At 44.5% G+C, this 27,435-nt stretch overlaps 1 protein-coding gene across 11 annotated transcripts in view; it reads left to right on the plus strand.

The window, feature by feature from the left end:
- The first annotated feature begins 274 nt into the window (after nucleotides 1–274).
- LOC125745188 (potassium voltage-gated channel subfamily KQT member 2-like) overlaps nucleotides 275–27,435 on the plus strand; it is a 39,293-nt gene continuing 12,132 nt past the window's right edge. For 5 of the 11 annotated variants that reach the window (XM_049017758.1, XM_049017765.1, XM_049017759.1 and 2 more), the window contains exons 1-12: nucleotides 275–783; nucleotides 11,978–12,068; nucleotides 12,636–12,762; nucleotides 13,307–13,482; nucleotides 16,448–16,573; nucleotides 16,737–16,847; nucleotides 17,612–17,707; nucleotides 19,570–19,664; nucleotides 21,997–22,065; nucleotides 22,672–22,701; nucleotides 23,865–23,918; nucleotides 26,717–26,940. In XM_049017758.1, coding sequence (XP_048873715.1) covers nucleotides 488–783; nucleotides 11,978–12,068; nucleotides 12,636–12,762; nucleotides 13,307–13,482; nucleotides 16,448–16,573; nucleotides 16,737–16,847; nucleotides 17,612–17,707; nucleotides 19,570–19,664; nucleotides 21,997–22,065; nucleotides 22,672–22,701; nucleotides 23,865–23,918; nucleotides 26,717–26,940 — 1,495 coding nt within the window. In that variant the 5' untranslated portion in view covers nucleotides 275–487. The remainder of the gene's footprint in view (nucleotides 784–11,977; nucleotides 12,069–12,635; nucleotides 12,763–13,306; nucleotides 13,483–16,447; nucleotides 16,574–16,736; nucleotides 16,848–17,611; nucleotides 17,708–19,569; nucleotides 19,665–21,996; nucleotides 22,066–22,671; nucleotides 22,702–23,864; nucleotides 23,919–26,716; nucleotides 26,941–27,435) is intronic. The other 6 variants (XM_049017761.1, XM_049017768.1, XM_049017766.1 and 3 more) reach the window with 3 other exon arrangements.

Raw genomic sequence — 27,435 nt, forward strand, 5'->3', positions numbered from 1 at the left:
CTCACAGTTCAAACTCTAAATCTGTAAACTGAAAACATACGGCTTATTTTGAAATGTTATTATTAATAAATCGTATAGGCTATCGCTATTATTGATTATTAATCAAACAGACGATCCTGTCTGATTCCATGCATTTGCGGAAAGCTTGATGCCGGTACTGCTTCTGGGCAGTGCAGCCCATTTCAAGGCGCTTGGAGAGTATTTTTGCTGACGTTATATCAGTTTTTGTTTCTGAATAATTCAAGGCTCTCCCCCCCTCCCCTCGCCCCCTTCACTTCGCTGTCAGGTGGCCGGAAGGAGCCGAGGTGGGAGACCGTGTTCATTGCGGATCCTGAAGCGCGTTTCAATTGGTTTTCTAGGAGGAGACTGTGTTTCAGCTCCCGCAAAGGCACCACTGTCTCCACACGCCCAGCCCCTGCGATGCTCATACCCGGCAAAGGGTTGAATGTCTCCCCAACTGGCTTTCCATGACGGAAGATCTTGAAGGATGGTAGAAAAACCCAGTAACGGCGGCGTGTACCCAGGTTCAGCTGCGGAGAAAAAGCTGAAAGTCGGCTTTGTTGGGCTGGATGCTGGAGCCGCCGACACGAGCAGAGATGGGGCGCTGCTCATCGCGGGGTCTGAAGCCATCAAGCGGGGCAGCATCCTGAGCAAACCCAGGTCCAGCATCTCAGTTGCGCGGAAACCTCCCAAAAGAAACGCATTTTACCGAAAGCTGCAGAATCTCCTTTACAATGTGTTGGAGAGACCAAGGGGATGGGCGTTTATTTATCACGCTTATGTGTAAGTAGTGGTTTTCTTCACTTCCTTGCAGAGGAGAATATCACCATTTCTAGCAAATGTACCGGGCTCCGGTACTTTGGGAGGTTTATGTCGCGCAAGCATTTTCCGGCTGTCTGTATCCGCCGGACCGAAGTGAAAATCAGGCTTAAAAAGTTATATACGAAGTGCACAGTATGTTTGTACTCAAGCCCATCATGCATGAGTGTCTTGCAAACGATTTTACTGTGCAGCAGAAGCTCGCTGGTTTCCTGCTTTGAGAGGTTCCGTCTAACAAAACGATTCGTTCTTTGGAGAAATATAATAAACGCCTAAAGCAATAATAATAAAATAATAATAATAATAATAGTTAATAATATTCATTATTATCACTATTATTATTATTATTATTATTATTATTATTATTGTTGTTATTATTATTGATATTTTAATTATTATTATTGTTGTTGTTATTGTTGTATACATAAGACTGGTTGTGTTTAGTAAATGTTACTATGTTAAATATCTGTATATTTTTCATGTATCCTCTGCTCCGGTCTAAACACATTTTCAGCAGACAGTCCACTGCCTACCAGTGTCAAGTGCTTCTTTATTTAAGGTCGATAGAAACAGTTTAGATCGATGATTTCAATCTCGTTTAATTATTCGCATAATATCCGAATAAAAATCGCTAAAACGCTACATCCTTAGTCTTTTGTTGGTAATAACATTACCACATATGATTTGTAAATCTTAAACCTGCTTCAAAAACGTACGGTAAAACTGGGGAAGAAAATGAATAGAAGGATTCATTTCTATACAGGATAAATTTACTTACGTTGGGATTTCCTCCCTATTTCAGAACCTACCGCGCCTGGCCAGCGCCACCGAGCGCCGTGTTGGGTCTGAACACTAGGAAACACTGAGAGAAACATTCATAGAATCAATCGGTAGCAGTAGTATTCCAACAGAACTGTTTTGTTCTGATAGGAAAGCATGAAGTTGGAGGTTTGTGCTCTTCGTGTTGTGTAGCGTCTGTCACGCCTTAGTAGGTGCGAAAGATGCTGAGCGATTCACTCCTGTGCCTTTTGGGCCGGGGGGAGGGGGGCGGGGCTTAATTTTTACTAGTTCTGTGCCACATCTGCCCCAGACACCGTTTATAACATGTTCAGCTAACTTGTCATTCGTTGGGGGGGTCATATCGAGTATTTATGTCGCTGTGCATGTGTCCGTATATGAGCACAGTGAAATCGGCATGTTGGTTTGTTGGGGTTATTCTAGTTCTCCGCATTTTTAATGCTCATTTTTTTCTGGTTGGTAAATAATAAAATCCACCCCCAGTATTTCTGGCCAGTGGAGGGCCACTCCAACAGCCCCCCATTCTGATTCTTTAATTCTTTTCTATAATTTATATGGCCTCTCTTCATTTAATCTTGTTTTCTTTCCAGCTACTGATTTATAAAATGGGGCTGTCTTCAGTCCATCACAATCTCTTTAGTGTATCGCCTCCCCCACCCCCCACCCAAACAATCTCCAAATGCACGAATCGCACTTACCAAGCAGAAAACCCAAGTTCCCGCTGGCAGCTGTAAGTGCGGCTCTCCGCAGACAAGGTGCCGAGCGGAGCATCGCGTGCTTGCGGTGTTCCGCGTCGCCTCAGGAGTGACACCCCCGAGTGACACCCCCGCCGTACCAGATGCATGGGTCATCCCGCTCTGCTGCGCGCTCAGTTTTCGTTTGTAACCCAAACCACTGAATCGATACCCAGCCCCAGCGCCCTAAATACACTCTCTGTCCCAAGAGTCCAGTCGTTTCCTTCTCTCCACCACGGTCTGTTTCACCTTGAAATCCACTGAAAGCTCCTGGGCTTCGCTGGAAAATGGGGAGTATATATCTTATGTGACATTTTTTGCTGATACAAATATTTTCTTCAATTAAAAAAAAGGAAGTTACAATCTTCCTGGTGATTATCCACATACAGCGAATATGTGATAGCTGTCTCCTTACACTGCTCCAGTGTGTCATGGATAACTGAATATGATTGGTTTCTGAATAACTGCCTAATTAATCCATCTGAGGCTGAACCACAACGTCACCATGTCTATCAGTTAATGATGCTGTGGGACAGATACGGATAATTGACTTTCCTGGTCTTTATTTGGAGCCTCGAAAAGCAATGACTCTCTGTCTGGTCTATATTTGACTGTTTTGCCCATTAAACACAATGTCTCCCCCCCCCACAGATCACTGGGTCTTCTTTGAACACAATGCATTGCTCACTAAATACAGCATCTCAGTTTCTCTGCCCCATAAATGCAACGGGCTTATCAAGCACGAAGCAGCAGACCATACTCAGAATGTCAGAGAAGGTTCCTATAGTAGATTATGTATTCAGAAGCCACAGCTGCTCTAAGCTGAAGAGTGATTTGGGAGGTCAGTGAAGACAAGGCTGCTTTCGAGAACGTTTCTCCCTCTCTCTCTCTCTCTCTCTCTCTCTCTCTCTCTCTCTCTCTCTCTTTCTCTCTCTCTCTCTCTCTCTCTCTCTCTTTCTCCCTCTTTCTCTGCTGCATTGGCCCAAGTTCTTGTGTTGAAATCAAGACTAGGAGTCTGGGATCTTGCTGAGCTGTACAAATTGGCCAATCAATGACTCCATGTCTGCAGATGAAGCTCTCACCTGCCACTTTGCTCAGAGTGTTAATTTCTCATCGTTTTCTATATTTTAGCCACACCCCCGTTTTCACTGTCGAAACAGGCTGAACTGGGCCTGGGCGGCTGAACTAATCCTTCCAAACAATTATTCCATAAATCTAGTTCCCGAAATCTGCTGTCATGCTTCTTGTCTGAGTCCTTTGTTGTTTCTACATTAGTGATTATATTAGCTTTGATAAACGCATGAGTGGTTTATAAAAGGTCTATGGAAGTTCATATGTTCATTTGAGAACAGAAGTATAGTTTCCGGCAGCTGTTCAGAGGCGCTTTCGCCTGGCATGTGTGTAAACCAAGGTTACAGCTAAACTATATAGCGGGGATTACGTGTGACGCTACATAACAGATTTCCAGAAGTATCCAGAATGCCACAGTAAGGATTAAATTTGACATTGCTTTATTCGTATAAATGAAAAAGTCTTACAAAGTTTATCAATTATCTCGGTCCCCAAGATCTGTGAAATTGTTTACATCAGTGAATGAATAACACTTTTTTTTTTTTTTTTTTACTCTGTGACTGGATAGGATAATGTGTTGCTTACTGTGTCAGCATAATACTCATGTAGAAAATGAAAGCTTTCATTGGTGCGTGCTTGTACCTTTATTTTTGAACCAATGGCACCGTGGTTACGAGGCTTGACCAATCAGTCGTTAGCCTGAGAAAAGCCAGGAGGAAACCATTGATATGTGTCTGATCCTGCTTCCGTGTGAAAGATGCTACATATCGAATAGCATAAATGAAGAGACTGCGAGCTTGCAACAGTGTAAGTCATCCTGTGTGAAAGATTCTCTAAGCTAATAATGTGAAAGCTAATCAAGTGAACTTTAATGACCCCAGAGTTCCTTTAGCGTCTGATATTTCCACCGAAGCTGCAAGCACAGAAACAGAAGATGACAGGCCAGTCATAGAATGGCAAAGCAAATATACGAGAGTAACAGAATGAGAGTGAAATAGAGACCCAGTCTTGTAGAACGCAGGATGACAAGCACGGTATGATAAAATAGAGGTAGAGTGACACCGGAGTAATGCCGACCAGTCGGACAGAGATGATTCCGAGGAGAAACCTGATAGGACCACTGGAGGAGTAAGAAATCACAGATCCCTGGACAGGAGCCTTATGATGCCCCCCCCCCCCCTATCTCATGATAGGTGCTGGGCATATTTTTCTGATGTGTGCTGGCTTACTGGCTTGTAGACTGCAGGTGTCGCCTGGCCAATCAATTAACCAGAGCAGCTCCTTTCTTTGGGTTGTCCTTGCGTGAAAAGAAACGGAGGGCATGTTCCTCCTTCAAGGGCGTGGGAGGGATTGTGATATCGGGAGAGGGGGAGACACAACTTAACAATTTAAATGTTAAGGGCTTTTTTTTGGGGGTGGGGTATGAAGAAAGCCAAATTAAATATTAAGGTGTACATTTCCTTCTAGCCCCCCTTGTTACTATACCCCTGGTTTCCTTCAAAACTGACGATAGTTTTGAAATGGGGACTTCTGGCTCCAAATTCATTAGTGTCCCGCAGCCAGGACAGCGTTATCAGCACCCTACATATTGGTCTGCTGTCTAATGAAGCTGTTTGCTGGGGATCCTGCTCAGCTACCTCCTTCCCTGGGCTTTGCTTTCATTCCAGGGAAAGAAAACTTAAACGTAAGCAAATTGTCAGGCAGTTTGAATTTCCCAGGAGTGATTATTTATAACAGAAGACGAAGAATAGGGGACGCAACTAATTGGCATGAGGGTCTAGGAAGCTCGTCATTGGGAGTCGCGCCTTGTGAGGAGCCAATCAGGATGCAGCTGCCTAACATTAAACACATTCCATGATCTAAGGCCTTCGACGCAGCCTTCTGACGTGACACTTCTCTGTGTTCCCTCCCCGAAAGCTTCCCGTAACAACAGGCTGAAGCGTTTACGGTATAGTGTATGGGACCCAAGCGCTCTATGGGGGAAAATCGGGATGTCGGTTGTCATTAGATTGCACCATATGACAAAGAGAAGGCGTAATTACAGGAAGAAGGTATGGCAGCGTAGTTGTCATTCAGAGACGATTCCTGTCACTGTATTCGCAAAATTGGATAGACATTTTATTACTTCCAGGAAACACGGGGACGGCTCTCTAATATCATCATCTGCACCTGCCCTCGGGGTAACTGTCTGTGCTAGGATGGCTCTGTCAATTGTGGCAGGATGGAATCGCTGACAACAGCAGAACGAAAGCCAGAACGGGTCCTGACTATCCAGATGCATGACTGATGTGCCTTGTTGCGTCCATCTGTAACGCCAGCGATGGGCTTCAGACCTTGAACTTGAGCAGCTCTCGTTTCTGGGTGGCCTGGTGGGTGGCACTTTTGGGGTGTAGAGTTTAGGTGGGACACCCAGACAGTTCATGCTTTTGCTCCCTCCCAGTTCCCTGTCAGACAGTCCATGTTTTTGCTTCCTTACAACTCCCTGTACTGGATGCTTGAAACCAGTGCCTGAAACATGATTGGATGAATCTCTCTTTTCTTCGGTTTCTTTTCTTTTGTCTTGCATCAATAAAACATGGACCATCCATCCATCCATCCATTCAGTTTTTACGAGGTACTTCTATTTCAGTGTTACAAAAAATATATAAAATCCTCACAGTTTTCAACCGCAGCACACAGTTCACATATGTGGCAGAATCTATATCTGGAATATGAAAATGCCCAAGAAACATTTTTATGGCCCTTAAACCTCTTTCCATGACTGAAACATTGACTTCTGTACAGAATGTATTTCATTGAACTTTATTGGCTTTTAAGCCCCTAAAGATAAAAAACCACCAAAAATCTAAATTATCCGCAATCATGAATATCAGTCCCTACTGGATTATGATCTGTTCCTCCCACAGCGGTTTCCGGTACAAACTAAGTAGCATTAAGGGGATTTTGGTCTGAGACTAGGTGGTGTGTAAACCCTTGGCTGGTTTATTAATGAGTACAAATCGATCGTGTTGTTCCCAACGTGACTGGTGCCAGTCTGACTGCTGGCTGGCACAGGGGGTGTGTGATGGGCGTCGTCAATACGTCTGCATTCAGTGGAATGGGCACATTTTGACTGATCTGTGTAAACAAAAGTCTCCTGAGAGGTTGACGAAGTAAAAGCATATGTCTGTTGGTGTGAGCACTGCCTGGGTACTGTATGTGTTTGTGGATGTGGGTGTGTCTGTGATTCAGAGTGTGGATGTGAACACGTGTGTTTCATGTATGTGTTTGTGAATGTGTTTGTGTTTGTGGACTTTTGGGTGTGTGTATATTGATCGCCATGTTTATCTGAGTGTTTGTGTATATGTGTGTGTGTGTGTGTGTGTGTGTATTATGTTTTTATTACATTGTGGAGACCTAATGTCCCCACAATGTAATAAAAACCTGTTATTTTGATGTAGTGGGGACCATTTTTCAGGTCATTATGGACAAAGGCAACAAACCGAGGGCTTTAATATGAAGTTGGATGTCCCATTTTTGCTATAACAGTCTCTGTTTGAACACTGCAGGTAGGATTTACTGCCGTTCAGGCTGGGTATTGATGTTGGGAGATCAGGTCCCTTTCTGTGAAATAGTTTGATGACAACTTGAACTCGCTCCCAGATGCTCTGACTGTCCCAGTCACTTCACTTGCAGTTGACCAGGGTCACTGTAGCAGGGCAGAAATGTGGTGAACTGACTTTATGGAAAGGTGATGTACTATGACAGTGTCAGAAGGATGCAAGTAACCTCTTTCATAGCAACATATTCGGCTTTTTTATGCACTGTGTGAGAAATGGGTGTGGCTTAATTAACCAGTACCTCTAATTAATAGGGGTGTGCACATACTTTTGGCCGTACGATCTTTGCATTTCGTTGTGTGTTTCATTGTATATGGATGCCTGCATGTTTTGTGGGAAGTGCTGCTAGATACCCAACGCATAACTAGCAGTCATGTGTGTGCAAAAGGATTTTGACACCTTAACTGCTACGCCCTATTTTCAGACTGACCCTACTGATTCCCCACAAATACATTTCTCTTGAGCACAATGGTCACCTCATGAATTATTGATTCATTGTTTGCTAATTTGCTGCTTTAGTGATGAATCGGGAAGGATGTGAAGAGTGTGGATTTAAAAATTAATACCTCTCATGTTTGTGCTGAATGTGTAAAATTCCAGGTACTGTCAGCAAAGGCACATATATATTTAGAGAAACTCATAAATCATTTTAATGGTGTTTGTTGGAGTGCAGGACTCCTCAGGACTGTCCTGTGACCGGGTGACCGTGTAGCTTGGGGACCATGTGGAACAGCAACGGCATGACAATAGCGGGACAACTGTAGGTGAAACCATAGGTGTTGATTTCATTAGCTGCATGTGTGTGTGTGTTTACACGTGCGAGTGGGTGTGTGTGTATGTGAGTGTACCCCAGCATTCCTGCAGGGTTTATGTTGTTCCTGAAATCCAGACTCATGTGAAAAGGGTGGGTCTGTTGATCTTCAGCAGCCTTGGAATCTTCAGTTTTCCATCCCAGTTGAACAAAAAAAAATTTGTTGCACTTTTGCAACAGTGTCCGGATAGATGGTATTCATAGCTTGGGTCCTTATTGAGCTAGTATCGGAAAAATTCATCGCAGCGTCTTAAAGCACTTATGTAAGTCGCTCTGGCTAAGGGCGTCTGCCAAATACTGTAAATGTAAATGTAAACCCTCTGATCATGGTGGAGTCAGAAACTGGGACCTCGTTGGCTCAGTTTATTGACACCTACTACAGAAATGCAGTATCAGCATGCGATGAACTCTTTACATGTTTCGCTTTCAAACGATATGCTGGCATGGAGTGGAGGAAGCTTCCCTGTTTAGTCATTGTGTTTTTGTTGCATGTTCGCTGAACCAGGAAGCAGCGAGGACTTTTCTCTCTAGCTATTGAAAATGCCCCCCCATGGATACAGTAGCTCATAGTGCATGTGTTACAACACGAATCCACAGCTGTACTATAAACTCCAAGCTCTTGAATCTGCTATCCCAGCTGCAGGCTTCATGAATGCTAACTCCTTGAGTCTTTTATCCATGTTGCAGCCTCCATGAATTCCACCTCATTGAATCTTTTCACCCCTGCTGTTCAAACCAGAAATTCTCCTTGAATCATGTTCTAGGATTTCTATCATTAATGTTTTAGCGTTTTATTAAGTAAAGATAAGAGTGTGGCAAATTAATATTTCCTGAGACCCATGAAAGCTGTGATTAAAGTCAAAGGGAGGCCAAGAGAATTATAATCTCGATTTCTTTTATTAATCTTGATTTATAATCTCATGTGCCCATTGTGAATGGATTAGGCATCAGTGTTTGTACATTAAATTAAACAACAACCATAACCCCAATCCTATTACCTTATTTCTTGCTATAGATGATGATGTACAATAAATTTTAGGAATTATCGATGCAACATGCAATTAGTAGTAGTGTATTGTGGGAAGGGTTACTGTTGATACATTTTACAATAACTTTCAATAGCTATATTTTTAATATTGTGGTTTAATAGAATTTATGGGTTTGGAAAGAGCTCTTCAGCGGACCAGAACTATATATTTTATATGCTTGTTATTTTTTTGTTGTTTTTTTCTGTTTAGTTTGATCTATTGTTGTTTATACCTTGATCGCCATGCCATGTACACTCTCCCTCTCACGTCTGTGTTCCGATTTAAGACCTTTTGTTTCATGTTAATGCACTGTTGTAAGTAAGCCTGGTACTTCATGAACATAGATGGCATCGATGTGGGACATACTCACATTGGACAATTCTGAGCTTCTGCTGCGCCTAATTGGCAAAGGCAGCATTGGCTGGGTCCTTCTCGCTCTGTCATGATGTACTTCCTGTTAATGAGACTCTGTGAAGACTCTTGGATGATGGATTTCTCCAGCCGGTTAAATTGGGCCATTGTCCCAGCTGTAACTCAGAGTAGGCTGTGCATTTGTGTGACTGTGTTCGGCTCCTTCCTCGCTCACTACGTGAATGAATCATGACTTAATGGCTTTGGCCATTGAAGGGCCTGGACTGTTATGCTGACAGGGCCATTTCTCGTCGGATTTCGCAGTATGTTATAAAACACTGTTTTCAACAGTGTTAGTCACCGCCGACGGGCAGTTGAGCTTCACCCAGGAAACTTGTGAGAAATCGTGATGAAAAAATACTTGTGGAGCTTAAAGAAGGCGCCACCTGTGAGTGGACGGAGTTTTCAGATGCTCCGACATGCTCGGCGTGTGGCTCAACGCGTTAAGCTTCTCACGCTGCGGCTGGAAGGTTGCCAGTGCAAATTGTGTCCTTGGTAGAATAGTCACATCCCTTTTGGGCCTTTGATCAAGCCCCTTAACCCCCGAAATGCCCCAAGGGGGGCAGAAAAATGTCTGACATCTATACTCAGACTCCAAGCGTTACTCTCACCTGTATGTGTGTGTGTCTCAAAGGAGAGCAGGATGGGAAGAAAAGCTTTCCAATGTATGTGTGCAAGTAGTGAATGAAGTGAATGTTTCATTAACCCAAAATTTTTTGCCAAAATTGACATAGCAGCTCATTGCATCCTTAGTCAGAGTAACGTCGGTATCTTGTTTTCTGGTCTTTGCTGCTGAAAGTGCGGCAGGGTGTTATTGCTGTGGGGGCAGTGTAGGTGTGGTCCCTTTGTCTGCACGCCTGGAGTTCCAGCTCCGCTCCCTCCACTCCTGCACCTGCCCTCCTGTGTTTTCCCTACTACAGCTCCTCCCTTGGGGGTAGTGGCTGCTTCTGTGTGGCTGTAGCGGGATGTTGATGCCGTGGTTGACGTAATCATGGGCGTCACACGAGACGCTTCTCTGAGCTGCAGGGTCCCGCAGGAGATCTCCATTTCGCCTTGGCGATGTCTTCCCAAGTCAGGTCTCTCTATAGTTTGCCCCAAACTGTCAACTGTGACAAAACATCTAATTAAGGCTTAAAGCGACAGAAATTGTAAGTAAGGCATCATGCACTATAGTCCTTCATTACGAGTCTAAGGTTACTAGCTAAAGGCTTTTTCAACACAGTCACTAACTGTATTAAGCACAAAATAAATGTGTGGAATATGTGATGATTTGGAAGACCAGTGATTGCTGGAGTCGTATGCTGTTTAGCTCATAGAGAGCATATTTGTGAGGCTTCAAATGATAATATAATAAAGATGAGAGAAGACTGTACATCATCACCAGGGAACTGATAAGATTATTATAAATCTTTCTGAATCTTCACACTGCACTGCATACAGTGAACGGAAACTATGCGTGCAGGTCATGTAAATAATCACAGGAATCATACCATTAACTGAAATTATGACCAAAAAGAAAGAGATGATCATCATTACCTGTTGGTCATCTTTGAATATACTCGATATGTCCATGTGTATGTTAATACAAACTCTGCATATATAGTGTTTTGTTGTATCATGGAAGAAGACCCCCCCCCAGCCTGTACATTAATTGATTTGTTACTTTAGAAAGTTGGGAGGGTAATTATAATCAGGAGTGTCACTAGAGGTTTTTGAAAGGAGGGGAAAGCTTTTACTAGGGGGTCTGTTTTCAATGAAAATGAATAAGCACAGACTTAAACTATTGTAACTATTTGAAGATCAGTAGTGCCTTAGTATATATGTAACAGGGGGGGTAGAGCCCCCTCAGAGAGGCCTAGAGACCCCCTTGATTATAATCCAGCCTCAGAAATAATCGAGAAATATGTACTGGGTGTGGGGCTGCTGAAATGCTTACTCACGGTGGGGGGTGGGTCTCTGGAGATCACATTAATTACCGGGAAGTCGGCAGATCCGGGTGGGGCTCCTGCGTTTAATAAGGGAGCTCGCTTCTGCAGAGGAAGCCGTGGTTATTTACACCCTCTGCCTCAGCGAAGACATAAATGAAGTTTCAGTTTACTTCTCCGAATGCCGTATGCTATGCTATGCGGCAGTTTAATTGAAGTACATTTCTGGAGTGCGTTTATGGCGGTTTGACTGCCTAAGTGTTTATGGGAAATGAAGAAACTCTGTCCAGTTTGCATGTAGACAAATTAAAAAACTCTCAAGTTCTCTGAATGGTAATGAATCTTATCATCAACTAGTGATATTTTTCCATCTGCTGGCCAACAGAATGGAAAGGAAAGGAATTGATAGAAGTGAAATTTTACACATCAGACTGACATATTGACTGGGATCTTCCTTAGGTTCTGGGTCTTGCATGAAATACTGTACAAGCACTGTTCATATTGCAGAGAACAAGAGAAAGTAGAACCAATCAATATGAATAAATGTGATCAGCTGACTCTCCAGGGGACTGGAGGCCAGGCTACTCCCCTCTCACATTATGGCGATACATCCAAAGGCGTCTTTGGGGATGGTCGGTTTTCTATTTGAGACTTACATTTAGCTTTTGTTGCAACCACTTCAAATTGCAGGCCCTCTAATGTAAATGCAATGTTGCAACTCATGACCTTCCGGAGCTCATTTCATATCTTATTCTCTGTTCTTTGTTTTCGTTTCTTCCAGCTTCCTCCTGGTATTTTCCTGCCTTGTTCTCTCTGTGTTCTCTACAATAAAGGAGTATGAGAAAAGTTCAGAAGATGCCCTGTACATCTTGGTATGTATGTGCAGCTGGATCACTCACATTTATTAAGTTTATGCAGAATTGAACGATAACAGTTTTATGGGTAAAAGTGTCACTGCCATTGCAATTACTGTCTCTCCCCGTCTCATGTAATTTATTGAATAATGTACTGAAAGTTGCGATGGGTTGGCGCCCCATCCTGGGTCGTTCCCTGCCTTGTGCCCGTAGCGTCTGGGATTGGCTCCAGACCCCCCATGACCCTGCATAGTACAATAGGTTTCAGAAAATGGATGGATGGATGTACTGAAAGTGAAAAACATTTACCCATCATAAAGTCGAAATATTGTAACATGGACCACGGTAACCCGGGGAGCTGAAATGGCCGAACGTCAAGAATTGTGACACTGAATACATGGCCGCTATCCTAATTAAAAGGGAGAGGCGTGTTTTTTATTGTATTTATAGTTTGATATCCCATGAAGTGCTAGAGTGATAAATAACGGCTGGGGTGCCTTTAGAGGGCACACACTCTAACACGGACAACGGCGCGTGAAGTACGCAGAGCTGTGAGCTATTCCTCCCTGTGCCTTGCGCGTGCAGGAAATCGTGACCATCGTGGTGTTCGGAGTGGAGTACTTTGTGAGGATCTGGGCAGCCGGCTGCTGCTGCCGCTACCGAGGATGGAGAGGACGGCTCAAATTCGCCCGCAAGCCCTTCTGTGTCATCGGTGAGGGACTCTGGGTCTGTGGTCAGCTGGGTGAACAACCAGGTCATTCTGACACATGTTGGAAGTTGTTCAAGCAGTATGGTTCAATTTGGGCCAGCAATGTTATATTTTAAGACACTAAAGTTTCGGCTCATTTTCCATTTTGTTTCACTGACATGATTTCATAATCACTATACAAACGACCACTTAGATCCAAGGTTGTGGGTTCGATTCTACCCGTAGCTCTGTGTCTCAGATTTGCTCCTTCCTCCAAATTTGGCTTCCTCCTCCACGTAATCCAAAGAGCGTGCTTTTAAGGTGGACTTGTGCTACCGGAATGTTCTTAATGTGTGTGTCCGTATATGTGTCCAACGTGTTGCCTGTCTGGCAGCCCGATGAAATGGGCCTCTGACTTGGCAACGCCCTGCACTGGTTAAGCAGCTCTAGAAAACAGATAGACGGATGTTTTTGTGGCTAAAACGAGAAGTACATTTATTAGTATCAGTGTTAGGATCGTTAAGTAGCTAATCTTGTTACGGTATTTTTCTGGACTGTGTCCCTGTAGACATCATGGTGCTGATCGCCTCCGTCTCGGTGCTGGCTGCCGGCACCCAGGGAAACGTCTTCGCCACCTCAGCCATCCGCAGCTTGAGATTTCTGCAGATTTTACGGATGATCCGGATGGACCGCCGGGGTGGCACTTGGAAGCTGCTGGGATCGGTTATCTATGCACACAGCAAGGTGATATCCGGCGGGACCAGAGAATGGGGCCGGGGAGAGCATCTCCAACAGTTCGTATCTACCTCGCTGACGCTACATGGCGCCTGTGCTAATTTTACCGCTAGCCGATGTCATCTTTATGGTTTATGCTGCTGCCTGTTTTATCGGTGCGTGTCCCTGCTCAAAGGTAAAACAGCCGTGCCGGAAACTATATGCCTTTAATCGCTATGGCCCTGTCTAAGGGACCATCTGCAGAACATTTACGCCCCATTATTCACACATGCTACCATGAGACGGTGACGGCCCTGGTCGCTGGTGGGAGGCCCGTGCCCACCTTGCGGCTGAAGTGTCGCATTCATCCTGCACAGCGGACTCCCGTGACTGCATCACCATGCACTTGAGAGCACTGCACCATTCTTTAAATCCTCTTCTGTGATTACTGCAGCGGTGGTAGGATGGTCGCAAACAAGCAGAGGACAATCAAGATGTCTGTGATGCTTAAAATATATCAAAGGGCAGAAATTTCACTCTGCTTCCACAGTGTTGTAGGCCCCTCATTGTCTCTTATTGATTATGGGTCTTGCATTTTACGGAACTGACTCCTTTTTGGATTAAACCTGCTTGGATCCTGATTGATGACGCTGATTTCTGCCATGATGTCCTCCAGATCCATGACGTTGGCCCAGAAAAAATTTAAACAAACTAAAGAAAATACAACCCGACATTCTCTGAAAACCTCCGGGGTAGGATCGAGAATGAGAGGAGGCCATGGTATCAGTGATGTAATCACGATTCGCTGTAGGCCGTGCTATCAGTGGTGTAATCACGATTCACTGTAGGCCGTGCTATCAGTGATGTAATCACGATTCGCTGTAGGCCGTGCTATCAGTGGTGTAATCACGATTCGCTGTAGGCCGTGCTATCAGTGATGTAATCACGATTCGCTGTAGGCCGTGCTATCAGTGATGTAATCACGATTCGCTGTAGGCCGTGCTATCAGTGATGTAATCACGATTCGCTGTAGGCCGTGCTATCAGTGATGTAATCACGATTCGCTGTAGGCCGTGCTATCAGTGATGTAATCACGATTCGCTGTAGGCCGTGCTATCAGTGATGTAATCACGATTTGATAACTAGTGGGCTATAGAGAGCATCACTTTCCTGTAGCAGACTGGGACACCATGGTAACCGAAGGATACGGTCCAGCTGGGAAAGACAAAACCAAGGCAGGTCTTTCACTAGGAAGAGCCCCACCCCTGGGTTGCCGCCAGCAATTTTAGAATTGATGGATCTGGAGTGGTGTTCAGTTTCAGTTGCATTGACTGAAGTTTACAACCAAAAAACCAAAGACATACGATATTGTTCTCACAGCCGCTATGTATAATATGCATTGCTGTTTGCTATAAATACAGCGTACAGACTGGTTTCTGCAGTATGGCTTCCTTCAGGTGCCTGCTGCGTTTTAATGTATGCCTTCCTGTTCCGAGCCCTCTGTATGTGACCCGTTACGGTCTAAGAAGACGTGAGCATCCGTTTTTATTAAAGACCTCCTGAGGCTTTGTTTCTCTTTTAGCCGGCTTACAGCGAGTCTGCAGCCTTACTTTCGATCTGACTGATCCGTCTTCAAATGTATATCAGTTGTGAGGGACACCCTGGCATCTAGCTGTAGGAATTATTCTGCAAAATTGTGGCCTTGACTGACTATCCAATCAATGGCATATACCATCGTAAGATGCATGCAGACCTCGTGAATGCTTTTTTATTTAGTGTATATTAGCGGATTTATTCTCAGATCCTGCTGGACCCCTTATACCTGCACTATATCATATATCCTCATCGTCCCTTCATCCTCTATTGCCCTATATTCTCATCATTTCCTGTCCTACATCAATGACGTATGTTGTATGCTAACAATATGCGTCTACCTAGTAACTGCAAAGAAAGCGAAATCATTAGCATTGCCGAACTGACTTGGCTAATTTAATTTGGTTATTTGCTTAATAATGAGGCAATGATTCATCCTACGTACATACCTCAAATACATCAAAAGCTTCAATCAGATCTGCTTAATGTAGTTAGCGTTGTAGGTGTTGGAACCTTTTTGTAATGCGTGAGGTGTGTCAACTTTAGCTGAGCCAGACCGTGGTCTCCGTCCCTTTGCACGGTACAGATCTACTTCACACTGGGGCCATAAAATTGTTTAAACCGACGGAATGAAAGTACAGCTGGATATTCTGATTATACCTCGACGTTTAAGAGCGGCAGAAAGGGCTTTTGGAGATCTCAGCACTCTGGATAGAAAACGAGGCCAGCGGTAGCCTTGTTAATATTATGCAGGAGAGATCGTCTGCCAGTGCCAGAATTGTGCAGACAGAGCAGGACCAGATGGCCGTCAGAGCTGGAACTGGGAGCGGGTAGTGGCACCAGAAACCCAGAGGAGTTGAATATCCCAAATTCAGTGCTTTTCTCGGAGAGGAAGTAAATTTTTGCTGAGCTGGACAAGGCTCTTGTTAGATTAACGGTGTAATGCTCAGTATCTACGGTATTATTATCACGCAGGAGTAATTGGTTGGTGTTGTCGGTCAGGGTCAGAAATGTCAACGTGTTCTATTGTAGAAATCGGAATCGGCCTCTTCGCTAATGGTGCGAGTAAATACAGGTTCCGTTTCTGTAAGCCAACACAAGTTTTGTGTCTCTTTATTTACCCTTTAAAAAAATCATTTGCATAGTTGTTTCCCTCAATCTAGCGAACGGAAAAAGCCTTTTTTAAAATGTCCCTTTGAAATCCAGTAGAATGCAGATCAAAAATATTATTAAAACATCAGGAAACTGGGATGGCATTAAAAAGATGTCATTCTTCCCACCTTTCCTGTGTGACAAAATGCGTGCAGATTCAGCCCTGCGTGTCGCAAGGCTGCTGCGACTAATGTACCGTCTCACCTCTGTCTGCTGTTTGCTGATAAATTTCGCTTTCTTATCCACACAGGAGCTGATTACTGCCTGGTACATCGGCTTTCTCTGCCTCATCCTGGCTTCCTTCCTGGTTTACTTGGCCGAGAAGGAGGAAAACAAAGAGTTTGAGACGTACGCGGATGCCCTGTGGTGGGGGCTTGTAAGTCTGCATTTAGAGCTGCTGACAAAATAAGCGCCATCCATCTGGCTTTGTTGCCATCTGTAAACACACCAGAAATGTTGCCTCTGAGACTGAGTACTGAGTACTCTGCTGTTTTGCTTGTGTAAATGGTACTTTACTGAAAGTGCTTTCCCTGTTTTAGATTACTCTGACTACTATCGGCTATGGTGATAAGTACCCCATAACGTGGAATGGGAGATTGCTTGCTGCCACCTTTACCTTGATCGGAGTGTCTTTCTTTGCTCTTCCAGCAGTAAGTTGAGGCGATAATCTAAGGATATGCAATATGCATGCATCCATCCATTTATAATACAGTGTTACCATCCGAGTACACGCTAAAAAATTATATTATAGAAGATTTATCACACAAGAAAATGTTTAGTCTATGAAAAAGATATGTTTACCATTTGCATAGTGGGTGAAGGATGGTGTGTCTGTGATCAGAAGGTCATTGGTTCAAATCCCAAGGTCAGCAGAGTGACTTCACCATGAGGCCCGTGAGCAAGCTTCCCTAAGCTGCTGCTGCCACGACTGCCTGACCCTAGTTTCACACAAGATGTGTGTCACTTTGGATACAAGCACGACTGAAGGAATGTTACATTTATATAGCACTTTTCAAGATACCCAAAGTGCTTTACAGAACCAGTGGGGAGCCGCTTCAACCAGCACCACTGTGTAGCCCCCACCTGGATGATGTGACATCAGCCATTCTGCGCCAGTACACTCATCACACAGTAGCCAAGGTGGCAAAGGGGCAGGAGAGATTTCAGCACTTAGATATAGGGGATGATTAGGAGGCCAGATTTTTATAAGACCACAGTGGCCAATTTTAGCCAGGACACTGGGGTATCGCCCCCCTGCTCTTTCTAAATAGGCCCAGGGATCTTTTATTACCTCAGGGAGTCAGGACCTCGGTTTTACGCCTTTATTTGCTGAATATGTGAAAAAAGTAATGGATCTGTGATGTATCGCAGAATGGAAAATATAGGCATGTGACAGTTGTCTCTTTCTCAAAAGGGTATCCTGGGTTCAGGCTTTGCCTTGAAAGTTCAGGAACAACACAGACAGAAACACTTTGAAAAGCGGCGGAACCCTGCGGCCGGACTTATACAGGTAAGCCGGAAAGTGATCGCTAAGTTACGGAAGTGCTGCGGCATGCTAAACAAATGGGAGAATCACCTGGGCTGAAGTCAGTCGTGGGGCAGTAGGAGGCCAGACAGAAGCTGGGTGCATTTTACACAGAAGAGAACTCAAAGGCATCTTCTTTTTGAGCAAAGGGGATTTCATTTGGTGCTGCCCCTTTAAAGATATCAAAGCACGTTAAAATCCCCAAACGAAATCTACACCGAGATGGAACACGAGACGGTATCTGCTTGGTGCGGCTAACAGGGTTTTCCCTCTTCATCCATCACCTGTCTCCAGCCCTCCTCTGATTGGCTGCCTGAGCCCAGCTGTTTGAGTTTGTATCCCATTGGCCCATTAAGTCGTGGTCATATAAGCGAAGGAATCAAAGACACCCTCCCAGCAGGGTGCACTCATGGGTTACTACCTTTCATTTCCACCAGTTTTATTTTTATATTTTTAGCCCCTGAAGAAGTCACAGCACAGTGTGTTTAAAGAAAAAAAAATCTGTTTCATGAATGATCTGTGAATCGTTCAAAGATTCTGATATAATTAATTTAGAGATCGTTCGGTTTAATTTAGACATGTCTGGTTATGTTTTGCACTCTGCAGTCTGCCGCGTGTATCCCAGACGCGATCTCACGACCAGCGCCTGTCTGTCATTGGTCACATCGCAGTCCACGCTGAGCTGCTGTGGAGAGCGTCTTCGAGCGCTGGCAGCTGGTGCATCACTGGCCAATTAGCACCCTCCCTCTGCTCGCACACACCTGCTCGTAGCTGCTAAAATGCAGGAGCGGTGTGTTCCGTAGTGGTTAATGGACTGTACTGGCAAGCTGAAATTTGCTGGTTTGAGTCTCTGGAAGATCTCTGCTGGACTGGGGGGGAGGCTGGTAGGACGTGTACTCCGCAATTTGGATTCACTCACCCCCCCAGTAAACAGACCTTTATACAAGGTTATAATAATATAATAATAACAATTTATATACAATGTTTTTGAAATGGAAAGTCATTCTTCATAAGGACGTGTCCTCTGTATTTAACCCATAATTGGGCCCCCCAGTCTAATCTAGTTATTTTCCAGATTTTTTAGAGCCTTGCTGGTCTGGGATTTTAAACCAGCAACCTTTCAATTGCACATCAAAAGTGCACATCTATAACCATTAGGTCACCACTGTCCTCTAAAAAAATGTGGGCTTTCCTAACAAGGAAAACCCTACTAGACAAACACTAAAGGCAGGGGAGTCGGACCAATGAAGCCAAATCAAATATTGGGGGTACATGTCCCTCCCATTCCCCTGGTTCCTGTGCCCCTGTCTTTGTATTTCAGTTATTAAGCTGCACACCCCCCCCCCCCCCCCCCCCCGCCCCGCCAATATACCGTTGTCTCCTCCATTGTACGTTTGTGAAAGCTTCTTATATCGCTCCTTGTGAAGACATTCACCAGTGTAAATGGGGTCAAGATTATACTCAACTGAAATATCTGGGCTTCTTTTAAATCAAACCGTGGATATAAGGAAAACAATTATCTTTTAAATTGGATTAGGTTAGATTAAACTTTACTGTCATTGTGCTGAGTACAGCTACAAATGTTGATCATTTATTAAAGGCTTGCCGGTTGTAGCTATCTGCGCCCAAAGGTGTAACGAGGAAGAAGGTGTCTGTCTGCCATGCAGCCTCGGCGTGCCGGGCTGCGGGGGCTGCGTCAGGCCCTCAGCAGCAGACGGAGCAGCCAGATGCTTGCTGACATGCCTGTTCTGAGAGAGAACGCCGGGCTCCGCTCGACTGTCTCTCGGGATGCCGAATGCTGCGGAAGTGCTATGTGATTCATGGTTTCGTTTGCTCTCGAAAACCAGGCCGCTTGGCGTTTTTACGCTACCAACTTGGCTCGGACGGACCTGCTGTCCACTTGGGAATTCTACGAGCGATCCGTCGCCATCCCGATGTACAGGTATGCCTCCGGGTTGCCCTTGTCTGGAGTGAAACCGGACCCAACGCCCCGCCTCCCAGTGACATGCTCTCTCGGCCTCTGCATTCAGACGACAAGTTCTGCTTTTGGGAAACGGATATAACAACTAGTGTGTGTTTCATATGATCCGATATTTTTTCAGATGGTTGGGGGGGGGGGGGGGGGAGAGAGGTCATCTTTCACTTTCCGGCATCTCTTGCACTTATAGGGGACCAGGTATAGAATTACTCACTTTCTATGTATTATAAATGAGGGAGGAAGCTATTTTCTGATTAGTATTTCTTTCAAGTTCCTTAGAGTGTGATGGTATAAGCGATTGAACAAGTATGCAATCTTTAGAAAGTAAATCAAGTGACCTTCATTCCCCGGTCCACATATCAAAATGGTTTCTATGGCGATACATGTGTTTTGAATGTTGTCCTAAGTTCTAAATTCTGACTCTGTTATCACGTTCTCCTTGCTATATACTGCAGACCGACCCCTGTTTCACACAGTGACAAACACAATTGACCTGTTCCAGTGCTCTTAGGAAAAGAGAGAATCCCTGCAGCACCATTTTTCAATGCTACCTCTCCAGTCATTCCCTCCCGAGAGACCTCACCTGAAGCTGATTTTATATTCCCCACACATTTTCCAGAAGAAATTTGGCAAATCATAATTAGGTCACGAGAAAGGAGATTTTGTTATAGCTTGTTAAGCTAATTAGATTCGAAGGCGAAAATTCCAGATTGCACTGTAAGCAGCAACTTATTCTAACAGTCATCACCACAAGAACGAGATATAGAATATATAAATGACACTCTTTCTTGTGAGGCCGTCATAGTCAATGGACACGTCAGTTTGTTCCTGCTCACACAAATAACATGCTGTGTTAGTTAGTCTCCTAAAGCCCTCTGTTGGTGTAAAGTGATTCTTACAAAGTGACTCAAAGGGTTATTTGAGTTTAATCAGTTAAGTCTGAAGGACATCACAACCCAGGTACCTTGCATCGAAGCGACGGAGCGTAGGTTAGTCACAGAGAGTTCTGGTTGTCTCAGGAAATTTCCCAAAATGCAACACTGATGGATATGTGGGAGTCGACCTCCCCCATTAAATGAGATACATTTGTCAATATTTATAGTGTTCTGGAAGTCTAGCTGTAACTCTACTTGATGCCTTTAACTGGAAGTGTGACTTCAAGCTGATATGAAATCACGGTTACCTTAAGTGCTTTGGAAAGCACATCTCAGTCTTGCTCATGAACTATATATAGGGACGTTTCATTTCGCACTGTGCATTATAATGTACAGTGTGATTCGTCATGCTGGCTTTAAATGAAATTTGAATGCAAACTGCTCCTGCTGTCATACAAATCTACAGGAAATATGGAGTAAAAGCCAGTGTAGAGGAACTGCTACTGTAAGTGTTAAACATCATTGCTTCGTAAGTCTCACTGCAGGTGCAGTTATCAGTTTACTCAAGTTTACTTAATATCAGCCCAGCCCCACAGCCAGGCTATGGCCGACGTTTGTAAGAGATCCGTGCGACACAGAGATGGATGGTTGGTATTATTAGGAGTTTGACAAACTGGGGGGAGAGAAAGGAACACAAAGGACAGCCGATTCAGCGCTAGCTAAAGATGGACGGCAGACTACGAGAACAATACAGGCGTCAGGACGCGAGGCTGAATGTTGATTGGTCTGTCAGGGGGAGAGGGAGTGAAGATGGCAGAGGGCCAATGACGGTGTTGTCACCTGAGTTAACCTCACGCTGGGACATCCGTGCCCTCAGTCCATCCTATAATACGTGTCGATTTCTCGGGTTTGTTTTGTTTGACAGCTGTTTGCGGTTATAAGCCGTAATGACAACACGATATTGTCCCTGTAGTAAAATCGAAACCAAGTGTCCTTTCATAGCCTGACCTGACCTGTCATCCCACTCTGAACTGCACACATCACCCATTTCAATAACTTTTATTGCAATATTGATTTAACGTGAATTTATCGTAAGAATAAGTGAGGAAAATGAAAACGAATCATTTCAGCAAAGTTTCTGACTCTCCGAATGCACTGGAAACTCATATGTTTGACCAGCATTATTTAATGACTGGAACTCAGTGTGCTGCTTAATCCGGATCGTAATTTGCAGGCCCCCGTGGTGCGCGGAGCCGTCTTCATTTCATCTCTAAATGATGTTTCAGCGCTAACGCCTTGTGAGATTTTGCCATCTGCTGTCTTTTCTCAGTATTGAAAGAGCTGAAAAGTGGCTTTGTTAAAAACAAACAAATGATTCAGCAGCAAATGCGCATATGAACTGTGTGTTGATCTGTCTTCAGGCTCATTCCTCCTCTGAATCAGCTGGACCTACTGCGCAATCTGAAGAGCAAGTCTGGGCTTTCCTTCAGGTAAGGCCTACTTGTTTACAGGACTGCTGAGCCGTCCCATGGCTGAATCTAAAGCTGAAACTCTCTTTATCGAATTCTGGGGCGTTTTACTGCCTTAATGCAGGGATGCTCAACCCGGGGGCCCAGCACAGCAGTTTCAGGGAGCCCATAGAAACATTGTAAGAAATATTAAAGCCCCCTCTTCCCCCTCTGCAGTCTTTAGATCTTAGTTATGGGGAGAAGCTTGTCCTTGTGGCTTTAATAAGTTATCATTATTAGAAGGCCACTGGTACAAATCCCTTGGCTCCCGGAATTATTTAACCACCGGGCCTTTGCGCAAGGGCCTTAACCCCAATTGATGACCCTGCTCTCTGATCCTCACTTGTGTGTTGCTTTGGACCAAAGCATGCGCTAAATAAATGTAAGGTAGTTACTTGTATACTCACAGATTAGTGCTCATGGCCCGGGGTTAAGACAGACCCCTGCCTTAATGCAATCTCCCGTCTCTCTCTCTCTCTCTCATTGGCCGTTTTCAGGCAGCCCCACTTAAGAATTGTGTGAATGACTTTCTGAGATTCTCGGTCGCCATTGAAACCGTCTGCTTTTCCTTTTCTGTGTCATTTAAAGAAAAGACGCCCAGACAGACCCTTCACCCAGGTCGGTGAAATGCGTGACCGCTTGCTCGCCCTCCTCCTTCCACGTCGTCTTGGTTACATTTCGGTTTCACTGTGGTAGATCCCCACCCCCCCCCCACACCCCCCCCCCCCCCACACACACACAGAAGGTGTTGCTACTGTGCCAATCGGAGCTAGATCTGCAGCAGTGCAGTTATTGCAACCAGGAGGTTGCAGGTTCTAGTTCGGCGGCCCTACTGTTGAACCTATGCCAAAAAGGCTTCCTTTGTTCTCACTTCTGATACGTAGCAGCACCTATTTGGTGTGAAAATAAATCTGAATGTTTCTTTTTTATTATTTTCTGTGTAGCTGATTGCCATGTACGCAGAGATTATGTCGTTCCTGCGAACAGCATGGAGTCTCGCCTCAGCCATGCGGATGGTTACCCGTTTACATATTACACCATGTAGCTACATCATGTGACGTGCTGCTGGACCTGTAATGTCCTGTGAAATGCTTGTCTTGTGTAGACATCCTTAGAAACAGACTTATATTGCAGAGCTGAATGTGGTTCCTTTCTCTGAACCACACCACCCATTGCAAAATAATCAAAAGGTCAGGTGACATCCTGTTTTTTTTTTTTTTTGCTGGAGGGAAATAGTTATATCATTGTTCCGCTTGCTTCAAGCCCCCAGCAGTTCAATCGTCTATATGCTCTGCAAGATAAATCTCATAAGATCACGATCTCGCAGCAGAAGTGATCGACGTGGAATGTGCACCCCGGTGCTTTCATTTCCGGGGTTGGGAGGCTTCTGCAGTCAGCTAAACGGCCAGCGAGATGCCAAGTCCCCGTGGACGCCGGGCAGGGCGCTCTGGCAAATTACCCTGCTAAGCCAGGGGATCCGTACCGAGGCATGCGTACAAAAGAAGGTTTACGCTCCAGAGGAGGGAGCCCAGCACGGATCGCACGGCCTGGTACATCATCACACCCAGGAGGCCACGTCACGGTGCGATGGTGACTTCCTGATACACTGGCATGTTCTGTTTATGTTCCTTGTGGTGAGGCTCGCAGAGACCCGCGGCTCTCCTTGGATCTCCAATAGCAAGGCATGGCGTGTAAGAGCACTGGTGCCTTCCTTACAGCGACGCGGTTTCACGGGGCGCCACCTGTCTCCCACACTAATGCCTCTTCTTCCTTATTTCTAGTAATGAGAATTCATGTGCAGAGAAACTTTGTGGCTGCTGTCCAAGAACAAATAGGTACTACAGGAATTTTGTGGCACACGAATATTAACATCTGCACGGCATTTGCGTCTGCCCCGCCCCCTCAAACCCCACCCCCTTTTTCTCCCTTGTCTTCTTCCTTTGAACGATTTACCTACTTAACGGAGGTGCACGACCCCACCAGGTGCGATCCCAACGCTTATTAATCTTCACTAACTCATGGTCATCGCTTTTAATGTCCTCACTTGTCTCCACTATTCCAGGACATACGGTATTTTCTTAATTATGTAAAGAGGGAAAACATACAATCACGTATTTCGCACGATTTCCTGAAAAGCGCAATAGAATTTAAATGTATTATTATCCATCCATCCATTTTCCAAACCGCTTATCCTACTGGATCGCGGGGATGTATTATTATTATTAAATAGCTATATAAAACCTTTAATGAAATTTGCTGCATTTTAAAATCACAAACATTATATTTAGGCCTGTCATAGCACCGTGACTTCATATTATTTTTATGATCTACTAATTGTCTCTGCTGCTTTGTTTTTGGGAAATACATATATTGCAACTGAGCCTGCATCATGCCCATGCGAATACAAGGAACAGAAACCCAACATGCATTTGAAAATGTGCTCTCTCCCGTCTATAAGGACGTCGCACGGCGGTGGAGAGCAGGACGAACGGCGGCCGGCATGCTGCGATGCGCCGCGGTCGAGCTTTTGGCATGTAGCGATCTCCGTTGCACGGGGCGTCGGAACCGACCGGAGGGACAGGGTAGCCTATGCCGAGCGGCATGCATGGGTTTACCAACACGCGTCCCAGCCCGTGTCTTGCATGCTGACCTGGATGACAGACAGCATGCTTTTTATTCGCTGCGTGGTTTAATGAAAAACTCCAACAAACTCCTCGGCCCCAAGCCGCCCGTATCATTAAAACCTCCATGATTAATCGATAACACCGTTCCCGCTGTATATCACGATCACAATCGCTTTAAAATTTTTAGTCTCTCATGGCAACATCAGCCCCGCCTCATCTTTTTATAACATATTCAAATCAGACATTCAGCATAATGTGTTAGAAGCAACACCCTTCTAGCTGATCACAAGACAGCTGTAAATGACTCGAGATTCAACAACACAGTTGTCTATTACTGGGACGTGCACAGTTCATTCACTAACGATGAAGATCTGGTAAAAATAAAATAATAAAATAAAATAAAAACTTAAGATTGTATACATGCACTTCCAGACCGCTTTCTTAAGAAAATGCCATTGATGTGGAACCGAATGATCGGTATGATTTGAGAAAGGCGCCACCTTCGGGATACTTGCTGAAATGCATGCATTGATGTCTTTTCTTAAATGAATATATTTCAGCAAGTAACCAGTATTTTGTTTACACGTAAAATTAAGCAGTTAATTATTTACAGTTTGATCTTAAACGAAATGGCATTCACGGTCAAAACGTTTTTGGCAAAAGAGTAAAATAAAACCATATAGTGCTCACAAATAAGTACTTTTATTATATCTGTGCTAAAGGGAAGCATTGCGTTTTGAACTGATTGATAAGTGTTCGTTAAAGGACAAAGCCTGACTGATTTAGTTTATTATCATAGTATGAATTTTCACCAGCTGAAATAAGTAGATAAACATTTTCAATAGGAATGGAAGGACAGCTGTGCAACTAGCATTCCTGCTATTAATACAGCAAACATTAGTATTATTGTTAATAACACTGTGACGTATTGTATCAGACAGTTATTATTATTATATCGAGCACGAAATCACAAAAAAATATAACAACCAAACAATAGCAATAATAATTGTATTTATGTATATCTCTGTATAATCATTGCTGTTGTAGCTTATCCATCTGTGCATCTTGCTGATACCATCCATCCACATGTCTTTGCAGCATATTTTCTTTGTATTATTCCTTGTTTGCTATAATATCATTTATATCTCAGCTGAGCCCTTGAGCCATTTTGCCAAATACAGCAAATTTTCCGCTAATGCTTCTGCCTTCCAGTCCAGTTCGTCCATCTGCCAAGCTGCTGAGCTGCGGAGCGGCTGGTGAGAAACCAGCGAAAAGCAGGTCCTGGCTTCTTGGAACTGAACTGCTTTTGGCTGGATCATTAGGTCTCTGCGCTGTATATTGGCACATATTTACGTGCGAGCACATCAGTGCCAGGAACCCGTGGGCAGCCCGGGATGCTCGTAGGAGCCTGTTTCGTTGGGCGGATGCACGTGCATGACGTGGCGACCTCATGGAATCATGGTTGATGCTTTTTTTTTTTTAACATTTTTTTTGACTGAATGGCTTATTTGACCCATGCTAGTCTTCTTTTTGTTAACTTTTCCCCGAGTCGTTGAATGTTCAACGTATTTCTTGTTAAAACGGACTTTGCTGTGAGTTTGCTGTGTAGTGCACAGAGTCCCTTTTGAGTTTGCTGTGTAGGTAAGGCAGACTATTATGTTTTCACGCCAGTAGTGATGTCACTTTGTTATGGAATCACAGTGTGTTATAGAGGAATTAAATTTTCTGCTAAATAACTGATTTTAAATTTCTGCTAAATTGAATTTAAACTAAAATATTCAGATATTCTTAATTGTAATTTAATTTTAATACTAGACAAATGAAAGCTATTACGTACTGCTTTGTAGAAAAACAAAAAAATAATGGGTTCCTATCTCATAATGTTGAGGTATTATTTCCTAAGTAAGGGCCTTCAACTCTGCATGATTTTCTGATGCACGGCCACCAATCGCCCCTCCGGGATGATCAGTCCCTGCTTCCATTTGTCTCATGCCCTCCCCTCCTTACAGCCAGAAAGTGAGCCTAAAGGAGAGGGTCTTCTCCAGTCCTCGAAGTTCGGCCAACAAAGGCAAGAGCTCCCCCCAGGGGCCAGGAGTGCGCCGCTCCCCCAGCGCCGACCAAAGCATGGAAGACAGTCCCGATAAGGTGCCTAAGAGCTGGAGCTTCACGGACCGTAACCGAGCCCGGCAGGCCTTCCGGCTCAAGGGCAGTGGATCCCGCCAGAACTCAGAAGGTAGCCGAGGCTAGACAGCATGCGCCGAGTCTGTGTGGGTTTGGGTCTCTATTGAATGCCCCCCCCCCCCCCAAACCAAAGCTACCATTATCAACACTAACCTGTTTTAACAGTTTTAACTAACTTTCAATTCAGCAATTATTTTCTCGCCTACCGCAGCATTCCTTAGATTCTTCCTTTTTCTACCCCTTTTGGGCAGCCCTGTGTGTGTGTGTGTGTGTGTGTGTGTGTGTGTGTGTGTGAGTGAGTGTATCTGGCAGTGGGAGACCAGACAGCTATACCAGTTTAACCTTTGACTTCGCCCTGTCACACAGGCTTTTGAGACTCCCCACAATCGAAACATTAAATATTCTGCATGTGATGCATGGAAGACCAGCCACATGACTCTGCGCAGTTAAACGGGCAGGAATTTCAAAATATATTCCCTTTGCACCATTTTTTATAGGATGATATTAATGTCCCCTTTTCCCAGGTCGTGGTGAATTTCCCTTCTTC

Source organism: Brienomyrus brachyistius, chromosome 6, assembly GCF_023856365.1.
Source record: "Brienomyrus brachyistius isolate T26 chromosome 6, BBRACH_0.4, whole genome shotgun sequence".
In the NCBI taxonomy this organism is placed as follows: domain Eukaryota; kingdom Metazoa; phylum Chordata; class Actinopteri; order Osteoglossiformes; family Mormyridae; genus Brienomyrus; species Brienomyrus brachyistius.